This window comes from Catharus ustulatus, chromosome 2, assembly GCF_009819885.2.
Source record: "Catharus ustulatus isolate bCatUst1 chromosome 2, bCatUst1.pri.v2, whole genome shotgun sequence".
NCBI classification, from domain to species: Eukaryota; Metazoa; Chordata; class Aves; order Passeriformes; family Turdidae; genus Catharus; species Catharus ustulatus.
This window is the reverse complement of record NC_046222.1, coordinates 43,221,383-43,248,143: the sequence shown is the minus strand read 5'-3', so window position 1 is coordinate 43,248,143 and position 26,761 is coordinate 43,221,383. Positions and strand designations below refer to the sequence as shown.

The window sequence follows — 26,761 nt, the reverse complement described above, 5'->3', positions numbered from 1 at the left end:
GTTCTCATCCAGTCTTCAGTGCCTCAAGAGATGGAATTTCTTAAGACAGATAACCTGAAGATTTCAATCTCATGCTAAACTACATCTTTCCCATTTTTATATTTTAGCAATCTTTAGACTTGCCCTTTTCACATCTTTCCTGAGTTCTTCTTCCCCCATTTATCCAAAAAGACAACAAGTTTATCTCCAATATGCACACATCATTCTTCAGATTTCTTGTGTCTCTCTGCATCTTCAGTTTGTTTTCTTGTTCTTAATTCTAGCTAATGCCAAGAACTCTAATTCTGGCTAAATGGCTAAAACTTCTAAAGGCTCTCAAGACAGCTCCGAGAAATCTTTCTTATGTTTCAGCACAGTAAGTTTTCTTACAGTCTTCTGTGGCAATACATTAGAACTTGGACAGTAATAAGGGCTTAAATTAAGGAGCACCATACAAGGTCTATACAGAAAGAAAAATATTCTTCTTTGTGGTATTTCAGACACTTTTTTTGCAAGTCAGTGATCTGTAGCTGTCTTTTTCCCAATATATTTCATGAAAGGCTCTCATGCAGTAGGGTATGTTTCACTGCCAGCAATATTTCACAACAGGAAACTTCTGTCTTAAAGGTCTCAACTTGATTTCCTGGTTCTTGAGGATGAATACCCAAATTAGAACATTAAGTCGTCTTAAATCTGAGTGCCAGCATCATGACTGTAAGTTCCACTGTGCTGAAGTGGTACATGGTTACTTGACTTTTCCATTTCTCTCAAAGATTATTCAAGAGGCTACCAAGGAAGCATAAGCTACCATGAACTTAGTAATAAAAAGTAACAAAACTAGGTATAATAGACTTCAGTAAAAACAAAAAAACCCCTTAATTACAGTCATAATTTAAAATTAGTACATAAACATTGGCAGATCAAGTATCAGAAACAGAATAGCTTCCAATAAAATGCAGGTTCAATATTATTTAATTCAAAGCAGACTTTTGTTAATAGCAAATAGGAGTAGGCAAGTTCATCCAAAGAGCCAGTTTCAAGTCCAATTACCTCAACTGCCTTAAGTTTAAAAAAACCTAACACCACATAACATGTAGTGCAATTCACAAGAGTATACACAAGAGTTCTGACTCCTTCATGCATTTTATCAGATTCAGAGCATTAGGGAAAAAAACAACAACAAAACTTCCCAGGATTTTCAGTTGATATTCAACACAGTATCATAAGTGAAATTAAAAATAAATGTTTGATGAACTTGTATCCAAGTAAGTGCTTTCTCAAATCATAACACAATCCCCTTGTACATTTCAACTGTTCTCTATTGCATGAACAACAATATCTATGCAGCATCACTCTCTCACATGCTTACATCAGGCAATTACATGTAAATTCTTCATGTTGTTTTAAAAATAATCCTTGTGTCCAGATTGCTAGCACTAGATTCTCTTCTAGTTTGTTATCACCCTGTTACAATTTAACAGTACATTTGTTTGCTAAGGACCTTTCATTTCTTTCTAAGTACATAAAGTGATTCCTACTTTACTATCAATATTTTTTCCTGTCAATTCTTGGTACAACAGAAGGTTTGAGGAGTTATCTTAAAACACAGAATTTATGTCAATATTGAAACAGCAAGCATCTAGTTTGAGTACAAATAAGCGAAAAGGCAGGACAGATCAAGGGAATTGTTTCCCTTCTCCTATTCACCTCCTTAACAAATGTCCCTGCAAAAAACATGCCACCTCTATTGCTGCAGGTTTCCTGGGATAAATTTACAGGAAAAATAATCACACTATTTTATTTTCACATCAGAGCCTGAGACCTTAATTGCTGTGAATCATGACTTCCTGAACTTGAACAGGACTCATTTGTTTCAGGATAATCCAGCCTCCTGGCCTAGCCAGCAAAAAGTTTGATTAACTTCCCCTCTAATACTCAGTCATGAACAGCACAGTTTGGTCACGCCTGTTAATCTTTTGGTATTGTCTGCAGCACATGAATTGCAGCATGAAACAAAGCTGTCTAAACAGACCACAAAAAGCAGCACCAGAGAATAACCCTTGGGAAGTACAGGAACAGCAGACACACACAAAATACAGTCAGACTGTGAGAAAATAAATATAACACGAACCTCAGTGACAGACAGGAGGTGACAAAGCAAGAGGAAGACCAAGCACTCAAACTAGCATGGCACCAAATCTATCTCATTGCTTTCTGCATAATTAGAGAGCTCTGAAAACATACCGTAGATTCTATAGTAAGATCAAAAACATTTTACTGCTGTCTAGTGACAGCCCCCCACCAGGCCAGCTGAAAAACAATTCCATATTCCAGGAAAAGACATCAGACTTCCCCAGCTAGAGCAATAATGACCATGATACTGGATTTTGGAAATACTAGAAACGTAAGAGTAAAACCAAACACCTCTGCTTCTAAACAAGATTTTCAAGGTATTTGCTTGATCCTTTCAGGGAGGACAGGAAAAATTGTATGTTCATATTAAATGCAGGAAATGTAAACAAATGGCAGTATACCATGTCTAGTCAGTGAGCAAATGGAGGCAGAAGAACACTGTGCAGCACAACAGCTTTCATGTAAATTGATATTAATTTAATGGAAATTCATAAATTTAACAGCACCTTCTAGTCAGAAGAAAATAGACAAAAATTCTGCTTCCTTAAAAGTCTGAACCATCCATTTGAAAAAAAAAAACCCACAAATCAAAGAACTACAGTGTACTTTGTATTGACAACATAAATATTATACAAATTCTCTTACTTCAACTATTAGCCTCTTGCTTGATGAAGCAGGCATCAACAGATTTAAAGTTTCAAACCAGGACAATTAGAAGAACATTTATCAAATCCAGATTCCCTCCCCCCTGATTACAACAGCTTGTGGTTTACTTGTATGATCTTTCTCATAAATACAAATTTGCTTACCTGATGCTGAGTTCATGATGTTCTGCTGCACAGAAGGACTGGTGGGAGCTGTAACATTCATTTGGGAAAGCATGGCCTTCCTAGGATCTTGCCATGTTGTTGTTTGATCAATGTGACTAAGACAAAACAAAGAAAGAGTTAGGACAGTCATGCATTCACAACAACGACCTTCTAGCACAGAAAGTTTAACAACAAATAGTTAAGCCTGGCAACATTCAAAACCAAACAAGAATTGTTTGGGATCTCTCCAAGCATCACTGTATGTCAGATTCTCAAACCCTCACCCTGGCCACCATCACTTTCCCAACCAACAGCTGCAGCAATCAGAGCTAGGGCAATGATGAGATAAGGTTCATAATGAATACCATAATCTAAACTGTTGTACCATAACTAGATGTTGTACCCTGGAACTAAACATCTGTTTCCTTCTCTCTTTGATCAGTTATTTGCCATTTTTAAATGACTTCACAGATTTCAAACCAAGCCATGTCTGGAATCTTAAGCATAGTCCAGTACCTCAGCATGATGAGTTCATATTCAGGGCCTAGAGAATGGTAATGAACTGGCTAGTATACAATCATTATGGTAATTTCACGACTATAAGGCACACTCTTTCGACTAAAACTTTTGCCCAAACCCGGAAGTGCGTCTTGTAGTCCGGTGCGCCTTATTATGGGCAAAAGTTCGGAAATTTGCCAACCCGGAAGTGTGAGTCGCGAGCCGTGGGGGGAGCCGGCAGGGCCGCGGCTGCTGGGTACAGGCGGGCCCGGGGGCCCACAGCGCCCCGGCAGGCATGCCCTGGCCCCGTGGAGGTGGCACGGAGTGGCGGCGGGCATAACCCGACCCTGGGGAGGTGGTGCCGAGCAGCGACAGGCATAGCCCAGCCCCATCGGGTACAGGCAGGCCCAGGGGCCAATGGCTGCCGCGTTGAGGCAGGGCCTCAGCCAGTAACTGCGCGGGGGGAGATGGGGGCAGCTCCTCACTGCAAAAAAAATGTGCGCCTTATAGTCCGGTGCACCTTATATAATGTACAAAGTTGCTAAATTTGTCGGGCCCCGGAGGTGCGCCTTATAGTCGTGAAATTACTGTAGTCTTGCCAAACTTTCTGCATAGACCACATCTTCAGATTATCAGACAGGCTACTCTCCTTCCCACTGACACCTGAACAATCTGTCCACAGTAGCTGAAGTAACCAGTCACACTAAAGCAGCAACGTGAAAGGGATGTACAGCTGCCTTTCAACTTCACACAAAAAGATGAGGACAGTGGGACTGCCAAGTAACCCATCCAGCCCTTTGCAAAATTTGGAAGCTTAGATTTCTCTGTTTTGGAAAAAATGGCAAATACATTCATGGCTGTCATTCACAGAAGTATTCAATTCAATGAAAATACAAAATTGTAATGAATCATTATTTTACTTTTGGAATATGTGACTAGCATGTTTTGCTAATGAGCAACAAATGCAGTCTATTCATAACAGGCATCAACATTATCTTGATGCCATTAAGCAACACTGTTTTAAGAAGTACACAGGGACAAAGATACAACTCATATGCACACGTACACTGACAACAAAATTTGTTATCCAATCATTTAGAACTGGTATCAATTAAAAATTATATTCAGATAGTATTGTTCTAAATTAGAATCCAATGCATTATTAACTTGGTACCATTCTTTCCCTAAATAAATTATCCTTAAAATTATGCTTTTCTGGATTACATGGAATGCCCACGAATTCACGAATACAAGCTGCACTGAGTATAAGCCGCATCTCTGGGTGTTGGCAAATATTTTGGTTTTTGTCCATAAATAAGCCGCACCTGAATATAAGCCGCTCTGTCGTTCGCAGCGAGGACCCGCATGCAACAAAGTTGCCAATACTAACAGAACCGCGGCATGGCGGGGGGTTTACTGGCTCAACTAAGGCTGTGTAGGCTCGGCCCGCTAGGGGCTGCTGACGGGGCTGGTCGCCGCCTCTGGGTTCGCTCGCCCCGGCCCCGCTCCCGCCGCGGGGCCGGTCGGGCACGGAGAGAGCGCCCCGCTCACGCCACGGTGCTGGCCGGGCACAGAGAGTACAGCAACCCCCCTCTCCTCCCTGGGCCGCAGCAATGGCGGCGTGCCCCCTCCCCCGTCCTCCCCGAGCCGCGGCAAAGGCGGCGCAGGCTCCCCCGTCGGTTCCCCGAGCCGCGACAATGGCAGCGCGGCCCCCCCCGCTCCTCTCCGAGCCGCGGCAATGGCGGCGCGGGGTCCCCCTGTCTCTCCCCTGGGCTGCGGCAGAGGAGGGAAGAGAGCTCTCCCGCCTCTCTCCCCGCCCCCCGTGCTGCCTGCAGGGAGCCAGGGCAACACAGTAACACTGTAACAATCGCGGAATGCCGGCTTTTACTGGCAGGTGCTTGGCTCGGCGCCCTGGCTGGTACGTCTGGGGTTGTAAATGTCAGAAAATTATTCACAGATTAGCCGCCCCTGACTATTAGCCGCACTTCCGGGTTTCCACCAAAATTTTTGTCAAATTGTTGCGGCTTGTATTTGTGAAATTACTGTACATCAGAGAAACCACAACAAGTAACAAATTCAGAACAAGATAAAATGAGGCAGTAGTCACCAAAATATTACTTATGTGAAATTACTTACCACATTCTAATCTAACCTTCTGTTAGATTAGGCAGACATACCAAAAAAGTTTTAAGATATGTATATTTACCCTCTCTAAACATGCACACAAGCAATTACAGATCAAAGAGCTACACACACACTATAGTAGGGTCACAATGCAGCTCATTTAATACAGTATGTGTTGGTTTTGTCTGGAGTAGAGGTTATTTTCTGCACCATGACTAGTACTGGGCTATGTTTTGGATGAACTTGACCAACTCTGATCATCACACCAATAAATAAAACTGCTTGATGGTTGGGGTTAAACCTTGACAAGGTACACACTGCATCTTTGGCTGCACAGGTTTTCAAACTTTCAGCTTCACTGAGAAATAAGCCACATACAACAAGACTCCTTTATTTATTTTTAAAGCCTATTTATTTATAAAATATGATGCATATTAAGACTGCCCTATGTATACTGGACTATACATACACCTTCATACTAGAGAAAATTTTTCACTTTTCTGCTGGTGAGTTTTGCAAAGCAGTGAAAACAGGTTAAGATAATACAGATGTAAAAACAGTGCACTGTAATGCTTCACAGATCGTATGTTTAAATTACTGTACCGGCATGTGCTACTCCTCTCCTACATTTCTGATTTGTTGTATTTGCTCAACTAAGTTCTGGCAACAGTGGAAACTGGAAAAACACCACAGTACTCATAATAGCACATTCATATATTTCCATTTAACTCTTATACAAATACATGTAACACTGTGAACTAACAAAATGTAAGGCACATTATGTACAGCCCTTGTTTTTATATGCAGCATAAGAGTGCAGAGTAAGAAACAGAAGGAAAAATGTTTTCTCCCTGCATTACAGAACCATTTTACAGTTAAGTGGAGGAACACATTCAAACAACATTCATCAATTTTTCAAAACATATCTGAACATGGGACAGATGAATGGACTATGGAAGAAGCAGTTTTAGATGTACATCCAATTTTCAGCACAAGGACAGCATTATTGATTCCTTAAGACAGCTTAAGCACACCTCATGAAGTACAGTTAATGTACATATGGAGTTGTTAACAAGGATAGTTATTTTAGGCAGCAGCAGCTTCCAGCTTTTCCCTAGCTTAGTATCACTTCAGAAAAGTCAGTATGTTCCTTACATGACCAACTGAACTACAATCAGTAGTCTTAGAGTCAAGAGCCATGGAGGAAAAGCCTTAAAGTAAGCAAGCTGATTATTAATATCATGCTGATCATATGATTGGTTCAATAAGGCAAACTTTTTTTCCCTCCCACTCATCTCAGTGCCTCATTACCTACACACCCACTTCCTCTACACCTTCCCTCAAAACCTTTCTCTTCAATCTTCATCAAATCAGTCTTCATATGTATCTTACCTGCTCCATATCCTGAGTGTTCGAATGCTATATACTAAGAAACCACCCAAAACACATCACAACAGATCAGTTCTTTCCTACAAATTCTAAATAATGCTCAGTAACTGATGGAACACAAAGCAGGCAAGCCCCTCACTTACAGGGATGAAATGTTTAAATAAATCCTAGTAGTACATGGAGGAATATAGAACTTAATTTTGTTCTGATCTGCAGCATGTGGACCAGGGTAACTTACTATAAATACTGTGTGTTTTTAAATATCAAGTTATGTATTGAAACAGGACATTCTCCACAGGTAAAGATCTTTCCCTCTGTTTTGAACAGTAGCACAGAAAAGGTCTCAAGGGACATAACAAGAACTGACATCAACACTACATTATCTTTCCCTGAATTAAGTAGATTTTTTTTTCTCATAGTAGCTGAATTACATGACAACTACCCCAATCCTTACATTCAAGATTTCTATTTCACATGAGCTTCACCATATCTCAGTAAGAAACTAGTGTCAACACAAAAGATTAAGAAACATTAGCAAATTATATTAAATCAATGTAACCTTCAATCAGCTACCATATGTAGTATGTATTATCAAATTAGAACTTAAAATTCTATCTACTCAGGAACAAGAAACATAGTTCTGTACTATGTGAACAGAACAAAGTGAGTAAATATTCCTGGAGGTAAATCAAAATCTCTAGGATAATCAGCATTTCAAGAAATTTTATTTCACAGAATAAATTCTCAAATCTATCTATCTGGCACTATTCATTATTGTTCATTTATATCATGGAGAAGCAAAACTTTGTTAAACTGGACAAACATAGTATAAACCAAGAAATCAATTTAGACTGTACCATAAATGTAGGTCTGTGGCAACAGACCTTAGAAAAACAAAGCTAAAACAACCCCACGTGCTAAGCATTTGTTAGGAAAGTTACATCAATAGTATCAAGAAGAGGGACTGCTCCAAGATACATCACCCATCATCCTCCACCAGAAAGGACTTTCAAAATATCGTGCATTACGAAGAGCACAAGCTGCATCTCCTTACCCATCCAAAAGTTCTACAGTCAAATACAAATTATTTGCATTTTGACAACAACTTCAAAAAAAGTAAAATGCTCTCATTTTATGTACATAAAGAGCATTTCTGCAGTTACTAAGAATCAGAATTTCCAATTGAAAGAAATCTTTATTGACATTAAACACTATCACATGCCTGAAGATTTGTCAGATTCAAATTCTAACCTAATTTTAGAGTTTAAGGTTTGGGTTTATTGTGGTGGTGGTTTGTTTTGTGGCTTGTTTCACTTTTTTTTTATTTTGAGGGAGAGGTGTTAACTATTTTTATTTGAGTTTTTGTTTGTGTTGTTTTTACTTTTTTTTAAAGTACTTTGGAAAAGATGCAGATCTAGAGACCAAAGCAAGAAAAAAATTTACTTTTTATTTTACAAACCCTTTGGACCCTAGTAGACTTATAAAATAACACCATTTAAGAAACAAAGAACTCATCTCCCCTTGCACAAAGTGTAATATACCTTCCCATTCATTCTCCAGTTGCAGCACTGAAAAGACATGAACTGTTTGTTAAAAGCCATGTCAGAAACAAACTAACACAAAAAAGATACTCAAAGAATTACTAAAATGGTTCAAGAAAGGCTTATCTCAGAGGCCTTCAAAATTGATATTCTGTAGTATCTGCAACTACAGTGTTCCCGTTGGCAGGTACACTTTCCACGGTATGCTGAGAACTCCATTTGTGCAATAGAATTCCCAGTCATTACAAAACTATATGTCTTTCTTACCCTTTTTGCCTTTATTAGCATAGAGTCACCTTATATACGCTACATGATTTGTAATTAGAACTTCCCTTTCACAAAAAAAGACATTGTTAGGACATACATTATTAACATAAACAGGTCAGAACCTCAATACTATTTTACTGAAGTGTGCAATAGAAATGTAATGGTAGGAAGAAAAGCAAAAGAGAATGAACAGGTATTTTAATCCTCAGTACCAGATGAAAATACTGTATGAAATTTCTGCAATAGCAAAAAAACATGAGAGGTCTGATCTACACATAGAAGAATAGATAAGAATAAATAATTCATTGCTTCTCAGTACATTTGGACATGACTCATGAAAGGACATTTCAGAAATTTAGTCTCAAACACACAGAAAGACAAGTTGTTCCTAAGTATAAAAGCATCACTGTAAAATCTATGCAAGCATCTCTCCATAATGTGTTTTAACAATCTAGGCAAGACTTGTATTTTATGTCTGTGAGAAAATTATTTTCAGTCTCTAGTGAACTTGACATGACTATCTTTGGATTTTGGTTTTCAGATTTTTGGTATTGTTAAGAATTCACTGGAAATCACATTTTATGAAAAGCAAAACAAGAACACATACCACTGACCACAATATGACAGACCTCCCAAAGCTGTTGACGTGGCAGTGAGTACTTTTTGTTCTGGGGATAGCTAGGAAAGTCTCTGTGTAACACAAGCAAGTGAACAAATGAAACTAAACCTAATTTATGTTCTATTTTTGGTTTGAAAAACTTAAACTTTTCATTAGATCCCAAATGTCAGCTGCTCCATTGACAAGCATGTCACCTATGATTCTGTTTTGCGTTAAATGAATGAGATGTACATTCTATTCTTTCATTTTTCTTTTGTCTTCCTAACCAGCTAGGTAGTTTCTTTAATCCACATTATGCATCACTTTCTGAAAGGTTTTCTCTTTTTAATTATATTTTTCTAATAACTTTAAGGACTACTAAAGAGAAAGTGTCACCTCATAAAAGCCAGATTTATTTGAGAGCTCTCACCAGTATATTTCAGCACATCAGGTCTGGATGTATATAATGAAAGTTAGCTTTCCTGGTAATGCCAGGAGAAACTTTGTATTTCTGCTCTTGAAACTACCGTAAATTGTCAAAAAAATCAACTAACCTCTTTACCAAATCTTATGCAAACTTGTCCTGCACACAGGAAGTGTAGGGTATACCAAGATACCCACTTAGCTATCCTTTTAGCAGGCAGAAAAGAAATCAGAGTATCTACTTCTTCAAAGCTCTGAGCTCTACAACACCAGTGCAGTGGTCTGACCACAGGGCAGCTGTTAAAGAGGCAGTATGCACTAATTCAAGAATAGATGCATATTCCTAAGAAAGTGGCAATAGCTAGAAGGTCAAGATCAGTTTGCCAGGGCTGATGAGCTAGGGGGATTCCCACAGGTAAATTTTCCATAGCTGCATGTAGAAATGGGATGAAAAAGAAGGTTTAGAGTATAAGGAGCCTTGACATGAACCGGTCTAATTACCACTCTCAAAAACTGGAGTGTAGCACGCAGAGACTTTTGGGTTATGGCTGCTGATGATCTTAGGATATTTGCACACAATGGAGTGGATTCAGCTTTGCCTGAGGATAGAAGGTGTGACATTCTTTGTGCATGCACCCTTTTCTATCCTATTCAGGGGATTTTGAGAATTGGGAAGGATTAAAACATGAATCTAAGTCTTCAGATATATGGGCCATTTTTAATTAGTGTAGCTGACTTTGTAGGTGCTGTAACAGAATTGCAGATATATATACTTTAAATATATTATTTGAGATTATTTCAATTCCAAGTAGCAACAGTACAGAGAAAAGGCTGAAGGGGAGATGAGACAGCTCAGCTGGCAATTACCTCTACCCTCAGTTCATTCCTCCATATACAATTCCCTGAATTTGCACCATTCTTAAACAACAATACACACTTAAAGTATCCCTAAACCCTTTAAGAACTTTCCAACTGGTTTTGTAAAGAAAAAAAATAAAAAAATAAATCCAGCAAATACAAAAACAAAACAAAACAAAACAAACAAACAAATAAAAAAAGGCTGGTTACAGAGCAATTAAAATCTCATCTGCTGAAAGATTATATTCTACCCATTGCTGGGGAAAGCAGTGTTTCTCCATTTGTGTTGTCCATTTACTTGCAGTATTTCCTTACATTTCAGGACTGTTACAGCCTAATTTATATAAAAGCACATGGCAGTAAAATTCAGAGATTCCTAATCTCACTGTTTCCCAAAATCAGAACAAGCCCCTAACATTTGTAACAGTTTATCTCCTGAGGATTGTAATGTCTCCAGGCATGGTCTAATTGCCTGAAAGAAATAGAAACATTGATACAATTTTCTGAATATTCCTGCAATACACGAAAGAGCCATATTTTTAAGTTTTCCTTATTCTTTCTTCTGCTTGGCAGCCTTAATGCATTAAGTAAACAAAGCCCGTGTTGGACTACTCCATCTGCACCACTGATCATGTTCTCATCAAACTGCACCACAGTCATACAATGCCAGAGAGCTCACCAGTAAAATGACAATAGACAGTTCTAACCTTCATTCAGCTTGCAAAAGCATACCTTAGAACTGACATGCAAGTATGTTCAGTGTGCAATCCTGTGGTGCCACAGCTGTGATTTCATTAACTTTGAAATAAAACAAAAGCAAAAAATAAGAGAATGGTAGGCACAAGCATCCTGTTATCAGGTGGGAAGAAAGCCTGTCAGAGTTCAAGCTCCTTAACCTAAATATGACAAAAACCCACATATGCTATCCTACGAAATTGCAGTCCTAGGCAGTAGAAATTCTCCCAGCAATTAATGGTTTGAATCTGAACTAGAATAATGCAGTAAGAGAAACTTAAATGCATCTGACAAAAGTCTAATTCGTCAAGAAACAGATTTTGCACACAGTCATTACCAGTCAGACAAGCTCTTCTACAAATCCCTCTGGAATTTATTCCAAAAGTGGTTGAATATTGCAAGATACTAATAAGGTACCAGAAATTCCAGAAAGCATCGCCCATGAAGTTATGGACACTGACAAATGAAATAAAGAGCTTTTAGAGATACACAAAACATAGTATTTAGTATTCAGGTATTCAAACGCAGCCTTCATTAGCACCGGCCAACCTGTAGATAGTGCACAATACATACACCAAGGATTTAAAAACTAAGCTTCCTGTTCTGAGCATAAAGACCAGTCAGTTTGGAAGCTGCAGAACAGCACTGCACTTCTCAGGAAAGCAACACAGAAAGGTCCTCACTTCAGAGTGTGTAATGTTAAAATGGATGTGTGGGCATTACGCAGTCTGACCACACATGCATGATTAACAGAAAGAGATGAACACATGATATGGTGTTCAAAGGTTTGCCAAGATAGCACCACTTTCCTTATAATGTGCTCTTGAAACAACTACTTTCTGTCAAAGCAAAAAATGGAAGCAATAATATGCTTATTTTTGCATTTTCCTGCCCTTCAGTGAAGGACTCCACACAGAAAAAGCAGGGTTCGTATCACAATGCTTACAAGTTTTAAAATTGATTCCTGAAAGTATTACTCTTGGATTCCTCTCTGGATTTCCCAAACAAAATAATTTTCTGAGTTTCAGGAACAAATAAAGAGTACAAAGACATTTTCATTTCCATAGCTTTTCCCATTACTTTGAAAACTAGAAGACAACAGTATTATAAAGACTAAAAAGAAAAGTCCTGGTTTTACATTTTTTTTACCAGTTAAATTATTTTCCAAAGTCTATAAAGGACTAAATGTTGTGATACATTCTGTATCACCAGATTTAAACTTCCTCTGCCTGTTCCCCAGCAGAAAAAAGGACTATTTTTAAAGGAAACCTCCCTTTCTTTCTACCCTACCCCCAAAGTTAAGAAGTCTGCTTTCTATGGCTAAGTCATTCAGCATGTGCAGAATTCATCTTTTTTTCTCTCCTTAATTTTCAATGGGAGAGATAAAAATATATCAGGAGGGCAAATCTAAAGGAAGAACTCTCTCTCCTACTATTTCAAGTGAAATTACTATATTTGTTTGACTTTACAGATACCCTCCTACACTCCTGCTTAGCAAATGCAGAAGACCTCCTCAGGATGCCTTCTGTAACACTAAAGACAAGATTACACAAACACTAGCTTTCACATTTATTAAGGGAAGGTAGAGGATTTCCAGAAGAGATGGGCCATGGAATATTTTATCACTTTTGTGTCCTTTTATCTCTGAGATTCTATCTCATTTCTCTCTCTTAAAAGGAGAAAAAGAAAGCAAGAGGGAAATCAAATGCTTCTTTGCATGAAGAGAAGCCAGGCAATTTTACGCCCCTCTCAAAACACTCTACTTTTGTTGCCTGAAGGATTTCAAGTCAGAGAGGCTTGCCTAAGCATGCTGCAATAAAAGCTGCTAGAGCCAGCTGTCTTAGTGTCTAAAGGGGGTTGTTCCTAGCAATCCTGTCAATTAACCCTGAGGCTAGCCAACGCTAAGGAAAACAAAATATTAAGATAAAAAGATTCTTTAAGGTTGTTTCCTTATTGCTCTAAGTAGGAAGTCTCAGAGGGCAGCTCAAACTGGTTGCTTGAGTGTTCAGACAATGATCACTCCCAGATGGCCTTGACAGGATGAGCTGACTCTTAGGGAACCATTAGGTAGGACCTACTGGAGATGAAGGCACAGTTTTCTGCTGCAAAGTGAACCTGCTTTACTTGCCATTAAATAATTAATACTGACATCTCTTTTTAATTTGTTTCAGAGCTCACACTTTACACCTTAAGTTGATCATCTGTTCAGATATTCTCAGTTTTAGTCATATAAGTAGTCTTATGGACTTTTTCCTCATTTGAGGGCTGCACTTTGTCTCATAAAAAATTCCAAGTCATCTGTTTCCTTCTTATGACTCTGGGAAAAGCTTTTTATTTTTACAATTCAGACAACCACCACGTGTTGCTGAGGTAGGAGGTAATTATTTCTGTCCTAAAGACTGCAGAATGCTAAGTAAAACAAAGAAGAGAATCTTCCAACAGCAAGTTGCTGCCTGAGTCAGTACTTGTAAGATACCTGCTCAGTCAACCCTAGGCAATTTTGTATACTGTTTTTTGCCAGCAGATTATTCTTTTTCCTCCCCCACCCTTCAACTCCCTGAAGACAGATTTCACAAGCTGCAATCCACCAGAGGCAACAGATTTCTTGACCCGAGACACACCATATTGTCTGAAGGCTATGCCTTGAGAACTTATTTTTATTTACCCATTTAACCTAGAGTAGTAAAACAAAAACAAAAAAACCAACAGAGCAAAAGCCTGAGAAGAAACTAAATTACTTAGTGCATAACTTTAATTATTATAGCCATCATTTAAATGCACAATGCACTTAAATATAATAGCTATAATATTTACTTTTAAAAGTGACCTTAAAATGTTTTTGACCTGAGAATTTCGAAGTTTCAGGTTCTACATTTCTCTTCACTATTCACAAAGAGTTTAAGGAGCATCAGTTTAAGTAGTATTCAAAGGTCCATTGTAAAACAAGCAAAGGAAGTGAAAACTAATTTTGAACTCAAATTTCACCGCATGTTTCAGAAGTTACCAACTGGAAATAATTACTTTCTTTTTGGTTTACTATTTAGAAATTTGGGGATTCACAGAAACTGAAAGGTTGAACGGATTACTGGAAGTCATCCAGTCCAACCTCCCTGCTCAAGCAAGTAACAGAGTACAGTAATTTCACAACCATAAAGCGCACCGGACTATAAGGCGCACTTTTTTTTTTGTAGCGAGGCTCCACCCCCAGTTCACCCCGCGCGGTTGCTGGTCGAGGCCCCGCCTCAACCTGGCAGTATTGGGTCCCTGCGCCCGCCTCCACCTGGCAGGGGTGGTACCACGGGCCCCCGGGCCCGCCTCCACCGGCTGCCACGGCACTGCCAGCTTCCCCCATGGTTCACGGCTCACACTTCCGGGGTGCCAAATGTCGCAACTTTGAACATCATATAAGGCGCACCGGACTGTAAGGCGCACTTCTGGGTTCAGGGGAAAATTTTAGTCAAAAGGGTGCTCCTTATAGTCATGAAATTACTGTAATAGCGAAGTCCAGGACCAAATAGCAACTACAACTTTGACTGTAAAATGTTCATCAGCAAAACAAATCCTAGCTTTCTAGAAATTAAAGTTTTTTTCAATTTAAGATTTTATTTATTTCATTAAATCGTCATAATAAATACCTCAGCATTTATGTATTTGATTTGCAGTAATATAACTTGCTTTCTGGGTATCTTTTGGTACAGAGGGAATTACAAACAGGGATGACAAAATATGCCAAGTGCATGATTTTATTTAAAAGCATATCACTTAAATTACTAACAATTCTTAAAGTACTAACAGTTTAGTCTTTGCCAAAATTAGCAACTTCCACACTTTATCAATAAACATAGTGAAGTACTCATTTAGAAATTGCTCAACTCTACCCTTAGATGCAAAACAGATCACAAAGCAAAAATCAGAGATCTCCGAATTTCACTAAATTTCAGTAGATTGGTAAGAATTGAAGTTACAAATAAATCCTAATTAATTTCAAGTTTTCACCTTAAATTAGTATAAATTAGTATAAATTAATCCAAATTTATAATCAATGTAGTCTTCATTTACTAGTTATGAAAATCAGCATTTGTCCTTGGCAGAGGTGGATGGTGAAGGGACTGTGCTGCTGTCATGAGAGAGGGGGAATATCTTTGTATTACTTATTGTCATACATTTTTAAAAAACATATACTCACCAAATATATGCTTAGCATTTAAAATCATGCTCACTAGTAACAGTAATCCAGATAACTAAGCCTCTCTAAAGATATGAATACATCCTACCCACACAAGAGCTCAAACTACAGGTAACACACTACTGCTTAGTAACTTCTGTCTGAGAAGAGAATTGTGTGGGTTTTTTGATGGCTAACATCATGATAATCAAGCTTTCCTTCTAGCATAGCCCTTCCCCACTTTCTAACAGTCCAGTTTAGAGACTTCCCCAGCCCATTTTATGCTTGGATAATACAGAATTTGTTTTCCTTTAGGAAGTGAGATCACTTCTTAATAAAAGAACTCTCTTACAGTGAGTGTTTGCTCACCATTAGTCAGCACTTCCCTATGACCCATCCCTTTCCTCCACTCCCTTTCAGTTCCAAAAGCTTCCAGCTTTTTAGGATTTTTGCCTGCAAATTCACAAAGTATTTTAGACAGCTTTTTCCTATGAGCATTGTCACTTTGAACTCTTGGGCAAACTGAGTTCCTTTAATCTCTTCTGTAAGACTTCCTATAGCCAGAAGTTTGCCCATCAACTAGGCAGCCAAAATTGTTTTGAAACTTTCAATTCAAACAAAATTCTAAGTGCAAGCTCTGAAGGTTGTCTAGGTTTTGTCTATTTGCTTGTGTTTAGCTCACTCAGTAGTTAGCATAAAAAATTTCAAAGACAAAACATATTTGTTCCACAATCCATGTTTGGAAAATATAATGCTCTTGATGTCAGAAGAGCCAGTGTGCACTATCAGATATCAGTAATTTCAACAGCTGAGCAATAAGACACAGCTTTTCTGAAATTTAAGCATTAGATTAGAGAACAGTTATTAGAACCGTATCGATCCCAGCTCTATGCCAAGCTCTCAGGAAGCAAGTCTGTATAAAGGTTACCTGATACACACCCACTGCGGCAAGGCGCCTAAAGTGCATATGAACAATTACAACACTCAGTGACTCACTGTCACTGCAAACTTCAGAATATATCCACTCTTGCCCTTTAAACTCAGTACTCTAAATCGTAATCTTCAGATCAGAGGATGTAAACCGGACCTGAAGGCAAAAGATGAATAATATATCAAGGAGACTGAAACTCCCAATATATTTTATTAATTCATAATAGTTCATAGTCCTCCACACTTAGCTTGCTAAAACTAAACACTGACCTAATAAAATAATTTTGGTCTGTCCCATTCCAGTAATCTTTGATATTCTTATAAAATGTCTGAACTGTATTTATCAACGTGAATTGATTGCTTCTAGTAAAGAAAGCTTATTGTAACAGGTGTCTTTTTCTTTCCACATCATTTCTACATTCAGAATTACGGAAGAAGGAAACAAACCACTCTGCTCTTCATTTCCAAGTTTCTTAGGTTTGAACTAAGATGCTTGAATAAACCAAAAAGTAAACATTTACTTGGCTAATGTTTTCTAAGCTGTGGTTTAGCACTTTATAGTTCCAGGTAATTACACAACAACTTCCTTCCAGAATTTATCACTCAAAGCTTAGTAGCAAACATTCACTGTTTAGTGTTATCTTGAAATTTATTTTGCAATCACTTCATTATCACTACATAGGTCATAATTTTAAACTTTATCTCAAAACCTTTTAAAAGTAAACTGTACATTAAAAAGAAATAAATCTATTCCTAGATACTGTGATTGTAGCTGTATAAACTGGAACATTAAACATTTTGGTCACTCTTCTCTGATAGCTTGTTATCCTTTAAACGTATTTTCAGATATCTATTCCTTTAGAAAATTGTTACAAAATTGTTCAAATGAGAATGGAAAAAGACTGTTACATGTCTGACGATATAACATGCTTCTTTACAAGAAATCTACTTACATTTTCATGTATATCAAGAACAACAAAATTTAAGACTACACCAAGAGCAAAGAATATACTGGAGAGGATATATGAAAGAAAGCCAACCAGGCCCTGGAGTTGACTGGCTCTATTTCAGAGTCCCATTCTTAGTGCTACATTTCTTCTCATCTCTGACTTGACTACTCATATACACTGGGCTTGTCAAGGTTGCAATCTTACTTAAGTAACCTGCAGTAGTCCCGTAATCTTGCAGCCTATCCAGTAACTCTCCTACTCTACTACAGGGAACAGCTGCTTGGACAGCAAGCATCACCCAAGCAGCCAAATACCACCTTTTGTGCTAAAGCATGTACTGAGCTGGCTGGAAGCTGCTGCTGCCAATTCTGCTCCCACATGCGGGAGGAGCAGGGCCTGGGGCACCCTCATCCTGCTCACAGAGCAGCCAAACTGCTCTATGCTGATTCTGTGGATACAATCACTGGGGGATTTGTCCCTTAAATACAGTAACTGTAGTGAGACCACATCAGTGTCAGTACACACAAGACAAATCTGCTGATAGACTCATGCTGCTACAACACACTTAGAAAATAATCTGCGATGAGGGAGTTCAAACAAATCAATTTCCTGAATATCTTCATCAGATGCTAAGTTATCTAGCACCTTATCTGAAAATCATTGTATATGTTAGAATAAAAATGTCCTGCAGGTGAAAGCTTCTGAAGAGCAGTTTGCACTAAATTAAAAATTAATTTGCATCCCATCCAGAACCATGGAAGGATCTAATAAACTGTTTAATTACTGAACACCTGTAGCTGTTTTGTGAGATAATGACACTCACTTAAGTAAGTTCTGTACTTTCATAAAACTGAAGGGGACTACACTTCAAAATGGCAGATGTTAAAACATGGTTTACCTGACTCCGTAACTGCTATTTATTTATTTATTTACAGTTATGTAATAAAAGAAAATCACTGTGAACCACTTCAGCACAGTACTAGAAAGCGGCAGAGGAAAGGATGAAACATCAAAAGAAAGTGAATACTGTAAGCATAAAAGAAGAAATGTCTTGCAGAGAGATCTGGCAATCTTGTAATATCAACTCCCAAGGAGCCAAGCTGCATGAAGAAATGCTATAGTCGCCAAAGAAAGAGGTCAAAATCTGCAAATTTACAAACCACAGGAAGAATTCTTGCCGAGAATGAATGAGTTGTTGAATCCACTGCACAGAAATGTTCTCATCTGGGAGATTAAACTGGGAGGCAGACTCTCACCAGAGTAGAATGAAGTACTGAATAAAAACATTATGAACCCTCTCCTACTCTCAGGCAGAGGAAGAACACAGAGCACTTCAGGTCAGGTGCAAGAATGAACCCAATTTGTTGAGCAGAAAACTACCACAGATAAGCAACACAACTTATCAGAATACCAACAGTAACAGAAGGACATTTGTGTATCAGTGGCAGAAAAACAGTGAAAGAACATAATGGAGAAGAGAAGCTAAGAGCCGATATAAAATTTTGCCAATGTTAAGAACAGGTTTGATTTTCAATCTGCACAAGCCAAAACAAAACTTAACATACTTGCAAAGTAAAACTACAGTTCTTTCTCTAAGCATGCATTTGAAATTCACTGTAAGCATCAACTGAGAAACAGAAAAAAATCATCAAAAGCTGCAAAGTAGTGTTTTACAGTAAAAAAAATATGCCAGTTGCATACACGAAATGATCACTTCCCAATGGTAGAATTATTTTTTTAGCATTGTGCAATCCTCTTTTGAAAGTCTTGACCTCCAAGAAAAGTTTCCTCACTCTCACATTGCAAATTATTAGATGAAATACTTTTACTTCACCGTAAGTGGTAACAACAAAGATTTTCCCTTAGTTTTGAACTGAAGGGTTTTCTAAACATGCAACAAATATCTCAGTACCCTATAGAAATGTGCACATACTTTATGTAAGGTGGTAACACTGTTCTCAGCACAGAGAATGCCAGTACTGACTTAGCAGTTTTGTGCACAAAGCTGCCCATTTGCTCCTTGCTCTCCTTGTTTTTGCTTTGCTGATCAAAGGAGTTGCCAAGTTTTTTCTTTACCATTACAAGGCAGGAAAAACGGTTCTCCTTGGAGAGGCCCCTTGTGAAGGTCAAAAAGGTTAGCTCCACAAGCCCTGGAGTCTGCTCTGATGCTGGAGTGATTGGCTGGCTTCCCTGCAGTTACCCTGCATTTCCCCTCCTTCACAATAGTGGCCTGGTTATGGAAACTAAATATGAAAGAACTTGGTGGGGGAGGAAAGAATTTCTATGGAGACACATTCTAAAACACTCAGAAGTTCTACTTGTTTGAGCAGCCTGAAAACACAGCATTCTAAAACATTTGATTTCTTTCTGGAAAACTCAAAAATTTCAGCCTGCAAGCCAGCTTCTCTATTTTGAAAGGAAAATCCGCAAAGTTTGCTTCTTTTTTGGCATCCAAATACATGGATACTAGTCTGCCTTGGTCTGAAAAAAGTTTAAGATGTTTACTTGCCCCATCTCTGGACTTGAACAAGTGGAACCCACATGTTCCACCATCTTAAGGAAGACTAAAAGGAAACCAATTAATCAGGACTCAGATTTGTAGCACTTTCCAGCTCCAGAGCAGTATCACACCAAAGACACTTTTTTACTTTTAGGTCCTAAAGTTAAGTAATGAAGACATCTTGAGATACCCAGCAAAACAATCAGTACTGGTACACGTAGGGGAAAGTACATACATTTTGTGTACTGAAGAATGAACTTTCTGAGGCTTCATATATTGGGGACACAATTTCATACTGCTTTACAAATAAAATTTGATTCTCAGCATTGCTCAAAAAACTCTTACCACCCTGAAAGTCAAGCCAGGCTCTTTACTCTCTGTATAACTGTAGGTGTCAAGTTCTGTCTCCAGTGCCATCACCCATATGTTTGGACAGATGAAGCCAATTAAAATTCAGCCAGTGTGTTTGATGCTGAACCTATCTCTGCAGCTGTTCTGAGTTCATTATGTTACTAGGAGTCAAAAGTAATTCCAGAATAGTCAAGATCTGCAGCCCCACTAACTAGGTATTTCAAGCTGTTTAAGTACTCTCAAGACTTATCAATACTTAGAGAGAGGCTCATACTGCAGCTGTATCTTCCTAGGTGGAATCAACAGGCTTCCTCTTCTCAATCAGTTGCCTCTGTCCACAAAACATTAAGGAAAGCAAAGCCTCTCTATTGAGACACAGCAATAAAAGACTGAATGCCAGATTCCTAAGCTGAAAACAAGAAAATACAAAATTAAAGAAGGAATATTATAGATCATACAAAAGCAGAGAAGTGTAAGTGGGATTTTGACTCAGTTACTTGGATTTGTTCTCCTGTAAAATGATGTAACGAAAGTAAAGACACCTCATGGGGTCTCCAGAACTAGCTCAACAAGTTTAGATGTAGATGCAAGGAGAAATCCATACAATAGCCATATCATAATAAAAATAAAAAAGTGTATGTAGGAAAGAGCTGCATCTGATTATCATTAATATTTACTGGAGAAACTTTTAAAGAGGTACAATAACACAATACCAAATTGTTTTTCTCCACTTTTGCAGGAGAGCTTTTATCATCAACACTTGCCATTTTTTTGTTAGCAAGTATAATAAGGTATAATACTTCTGACAAAAAGCTTTATCAAACTTCTCAAGCCTCTTTAGGGGTGGGCCACAAAGGTTAGCACACCTAACACCTACCAAACCCAAGCCTTCCTCTACTCTCATACAAATATTAGGTACACAATGTGCTGGCCAGCAGAAAGCAGACACCGGATCACCTGAGACATTTGCAACACCAACACATCGCTTAACTTTCGAACTTGCCATGAAAATAAAACCTCAGAGGAGAAACAACTGGGTCAAGAATACATGCTATTTTGCTACCAAGTGCATCTTTGACCCCCTCAGTACAGAACAGAAATTCTTATCCTTCTGGTTGATGTTGCTATGCAGACAAGAAGCCTCCCATGGTATATGTTGTGATGACATTAAGGTATTTCACCTGCTTTTTGTTACTCAGGCAATACAAGGAAAAGAAAAAAACCCTTTCTTATGCCACCACCTACCCAAACCACACTAGGGGGCTCTGCTGATGTCATCACATTTTCTGACAAATATTTACTTCATTATTATATTAACCCATTTCTATCTACAAAATTAAATTTATTATCTGAAAAATGTGGAGCAACATCAGCTTACTGCAGCTCCTGCGTTCTTACAGTGCCCACAGTTAAGAGGAAAGAAAAAGCTTTGGTCCAAAGTATCTAAAACATCCAAAAGTGAAAAAAACAAAACAGTAGACACTAATAAATGAATTAAAAAACCCTCTCTGTAAGCTGCAGTAGACCACGATACCACTCAAATCTGTAACATGGGAAAAGGCTAAAGTTTAGGACAATGGTTTTGTAAGTTTTTATGTTAAAGGTTCAGATTGCTGCAATTCTTTAATAATGACACAACCGGGCCAAGAAAAAGATGCACTGTAACCAGCCTCTTTCTGCTGTATGTAATATAGGAAGGACGTCCAAGACTGTTTTGGAAAGCAACCCCCTTCAAAAACACACTTTACAAAAATGCTGAGTAATTCCCTCATACAAGACTCAAGCAATACAAGAATCTTTGGAGTAGTTGTAGAACCAAGTGTCCTACATCAATCCTGCAACTGCACAGAAGAAATATGTGCAGATCTATTGTGTTTTTTGAGCAAGTTACAGAAAAATTATTAAAACCAGCCTGAACACCTATCTTCCTTAAATTTTGAATTTAAAAGAGCTTTATCTATGGCAAAAAGCTTAAATGTTTAATTTGCACCTCAGCTTCATTTCATTTTATGACTTACGATGTAACCAAGAGGTCAATAAGCTTGTAATTTTCAAATTAACAAAAAAATACATAAATTTACATAAAACATAAAAGAAAAAGAATACAGACAAAAATGAGGATGAAGATCAAAATAATTGTTTTGTTTTCCACTTGAGTAATATGGATGTCTCAACTCATCAATATGACACATGACCTTCAAAGTTTTTAGCTTAAACTGTGACAGGCCTTATTTTGTGATTTAGTCTATAAACACCAGTAAACCTAGCACTATGTTGTTAAAAGTGCACAGTATTTCTTGGTAAATTATGTCATAAACATAGAAGTGCAACTTCCAAGATTTTTATACCCAGAGCAACTGAACCAAAGCAATCTTTACTACAATTTAATTGTTCACACCAGACAACGTCACATATACTCACAGATGTAAATCTGATCTACTAGAAAGTGAAAACTCCTTTGTTCCTGATATTTTAAATATGAAGTTGCAAGAGAATGCAGAGGTTTTCCAATAGGAAAGGGGAGCAGGACAAAGAACAAAACAAACTCACACATGACAGAATGTTTGCTACAAGTAGCTTAGACCAGTAGTCTCCAAACTTCTTTACCACAAACCTTATTAGTAAAATAACTTTGAGTATGCGCCCACAATGTATGTACATTTATAAATAATATACATGTAATACATGATGTACATTATAAAACATATAAATACAGGAAGAAGAAAAGGATGTAGTAAAGATGAACAAAGCACTATTTTACTTCTTAATTTTTATTTGTTAATGGTTCAATACACATTTTCCTCACCCCACTGGACTGTCTTTCACAGCATTTGGGTTATACAGATCCCATGCTGGAGACCACCAGCTTATACTGTCGGAAAGACTAATGTCATCCTTCTGAAATGCACTCAATTTCAGAACTCAGTCTTTTAAATGTAAGTTGAACAACTATTGGAAAGGCTGATGAGAGCTATACTTTAAATTAAGGCTAAAATCACACATGTTTTGATTGCAACACACTTTTATTTTTAACAGGGATCACACTCATTACATTCTACCAGAAGATTTTGAGACTTCCAGAAGTGTAGGGAGGAGACAAGACAAAGCTGGTAGCATTTTACAGTGCAAAATACTATTTCATAGGCGGTTGCATAGTTTCACCTTTCCAAATTGGGAATCCATTTAGGCACATTACAAATATTACCTGAAATTAGAAGTCTACGCTGAAAGTTGCTGGAGTTTCTGTTGCCTGTTTTCATAAATGCAAAGAGAAATCTGATCTGAGGTTCATGCTGAAGGAGATTCAGTCTGAATTAATTCTCCACCAAATACAACAGGATTGAGAGAAGGGGTGAAAGAAGGAAAAAGATTGTTCTAATACAAAGCCGAGTCCAAATCCAGAAGACAAAACAAAATCATACATAGCAATGAAACCAGGTCTGATGCAAAAGGCACCATACACTACAAAGACAAGGCTCCTTCGTTTGCTGCCTGCTGCAGACAGTAAACCCTTTGGTTTGCCATGATTTTAACATCAATTCATGTCTAGAAAGTGACCAGACAGACAGTGACTGACCACCTCCTAAAAACTATCACTTCAGAGGATGCTGACTTCAGCTTGAAGGATGATGCTTTATTAAGAAAACAGCTATAATAATTTACAGAAATACTTATTTCTTCTAAATGCTATTACTTTTTGCTAGAATTAGGTGGTGAATTAAAGCTATTGAGAAGACGGACAGGTTCAGCAATACTCTAAGTGATTTCTGAGCCATTGGGCCACAAAGTTCCATTTCTATATATGAATAAACAGGAAAAACAAATAAAAGTCATGTGCCCAGGAAAGTCAGGAAGACAGGCAGCACTTTGAGAAAATCAGCCTTACATTGATCCAACATTCCCTAGGTAAATAGTATTAGCACCCCAAGACAGTCATCAGAAAGACTGAAATTCTTTGTGAGTACAGTTGCCTAAAAATCCTGGTAAAGTGGCAGAGGAAATTATGGCCCACTTACTAAGCTTATATTTGTTATGAGAGAGTGCTATTTATAATGTCACATGCTGGAACTTGTTCCCAAGCTAGCTAAACCTACATGCTTAATTGACTCAATAGACAATGCTGCATTGTTAAGACTAATCTCTTCCTACAGGCTACACTTTCCAAACCATGAAAGCTTTTTACATTTTAATTTTTTCATCAGTTCTGAAATCAGAAAACTTCAAACTACACATGCACATACAGACACACACATTGTGATACTGACTACCACTAAAATTCACATATCCATAGGCAAACTGAGTAATCAGAAAGTCCAAGTATCTTAAAGAACACAGGAGCAAGTGGGTTCTTAAAGTTGTTGTTTCAGACATGCACGATGGAAGAGACAAAGGAAGAAAAAGTCTTGGAGCGTGTTCGTGTCAGCATGGAGCAGCAGCTCTCACGTCGCACTTTTGACTAAGACACCTTATAAAAGTATTTGTTTCAAGTTACTTCCCAAGAGTAAGGTTTTGGGAACTTCTAATTAGCTTAAAGTCTGACAAATTCACAATTAAAAACCAATTTAAACAAAAATTACCCTGAATACTGCAGACAGACAGGATTGCAGACTTAGTTTCACACAGTAAACAAGTTTTATTAAGTAGTTGAGCCATGAAAAGGAACTCAAGTTTTTAAATATTTGCATACCAACTATCAAAATAATTGATGAATTTTAGGAATTGAAGTGATTCAATTACTATTTATTTGAAACAGTAAATTGATTCAATCACTTTTATAACCATCTTTAGAAAGCTGAATTTTGATATCTTAGGATCCATCAAACTGTTTTGGTTTTTAAATATTCCTTCTGACTCCACCCCAGCCTGAAATTGATGAAAAGATACAACTTCGAGAACAACATTACTAAATCTCAAAATTTCTTGAGTAGTTTTAGGAGAAAAATAACAAAGACAAAAAATAATTAAGCTGTGCCTTCTCAAACTACTGCCAGATGCAAGCGATTAGCAGAACTGAAGTGTCTTCATAACATTGCCAAGCAACTCTGACAAGAACACTTGAGTGCTTTAAGTCAATCATGATCAGCTGCTCTAAATGCCTATAAACCACAACTACACACACCTAACAGTTATCAAAATACAGAGACTGAAAGTCAAGATAAACTTTAAAAGACATCAGTGTACAGATGTACTTATATTTTTTGGTACAGATGTGTTGTTTAATGAGTTTACCTTTGAAATTTTTATAGCTAATATAATGGAGATTTGTATTTGAACTTCCTCTTTTTGTTGCTAGTATCTCAACGGGATAGCACTCAACAACCAAAACAATCATCCTCTTCAAACAACAATGCTTCATTGTAAAGACAGCCTCTAAAAGAATATATTTACATACATGCAATGTTTCTCAAATACCACGACAGCAGGAATGACATGCCAAGCACTGCTGATAAAACCTGTTTTAGACAGTCTCTCCATATCTCATGTTTCATCGACTCAAGCTGAAAACAGCCTTCTAAAACACTGGAGGGTTAAATTAACAACCATCACGGCTTTCCTCTATAACACATCTCCTAATTTTCCCATACCAAAAAGCCATCAGGTTTATACTGTAGGAGGATAAAATAGCTTTGTAAAAACAAGGTATGATTGCTTTTGATCTGAAGGGGTTTTTAGGCTGAAGGGCATCTGGTCCCACTTGTTTCACTTTTTTCTGATCTTCACAAAAACACCATTATTCAACATGAGTGTAAAAATCAAAAAAAATGTAGATAGAAAACTACTAAATTACTTTAAGTATAAAAAATGGACTCCAAAAAGCCAAACCATGTTGGGAAGACACTCCTTCAATCGCCACAGGGTCTAATGATATTTTGACAAGACTGCAATTATGCTGCTGTTATAAGAACAGATCTTGTTCTCCATGTCTTGCCAGGATAATACTGTTTTTAATTAATGCTTTTGTTGTGAAGTGTTCCCTCAGGCAGTAATAACTTTTATAATAATTTCAGTATGTAGCATGTATTTCCCCACACCATTTACTCAAGTTTCTCATCATCTGGCCTCACAGATAATGCCCAGGCCCTTACTTCCCAGAAGGCTTCAAAACATGGCTAACCACTGCCATGCTGAGCAAGATACTGTTAAAACACGTTGTGGTACAATTGTTTTCCTCTGCTTCCCTCAGGAAGAAAGAAACATTACATACCTAGCAGACTGGCACAACCACAAGAGAACCAAATTTCCTGATAAACATTAGTCCCAGTTTCACTTTCAGGAAGCAGCGTACATGTCTTTCTTCCTTTCAAATAGCTGATAAGTGCTTATAGTGTACATTTTAAAAAGACTTGCAACCATTACCAGTGTTGTAAGATGCTGATCTTCAATTCTATTTACTGATAACTAAAACTGGGTAAAACAATAGAAGTGCTCCTTTTCTTCTTACAATCCAGTGTATAACCCACCTCTTGAATTTGTAAAGTTTTGCTAAAGGAAGTTCCAAACCAGAGTTTCA

General features: G+C 37.8%; 1 protein-coding gene across 4 annotated transcripts in view; it reads right to left on the bottom strand.

Moving 5' to 3' along the window:
* Positions 1–26,761, bottom strand: part of YAP1 (Yes1 associated transcriptional regulator) — an 87,250-nt gene that overhangs the window by 33,473 nt on the left and 27,016 nt on the right. For all 4 annotated transcript variants that reach the window (XM_033052715.2, XM_033052717.2, XM_033052716.2 and 1 more), the window contains exon 3: positions 2,922–3,037. In XM_033052715.2, coding sequence (XP_032908606.1) covers positions 2,922–3,037 — 116 coding nt within the window. The remainder of the gene's footprint in view (positions 1–2,921; positions 3,038–26,761) is intronic.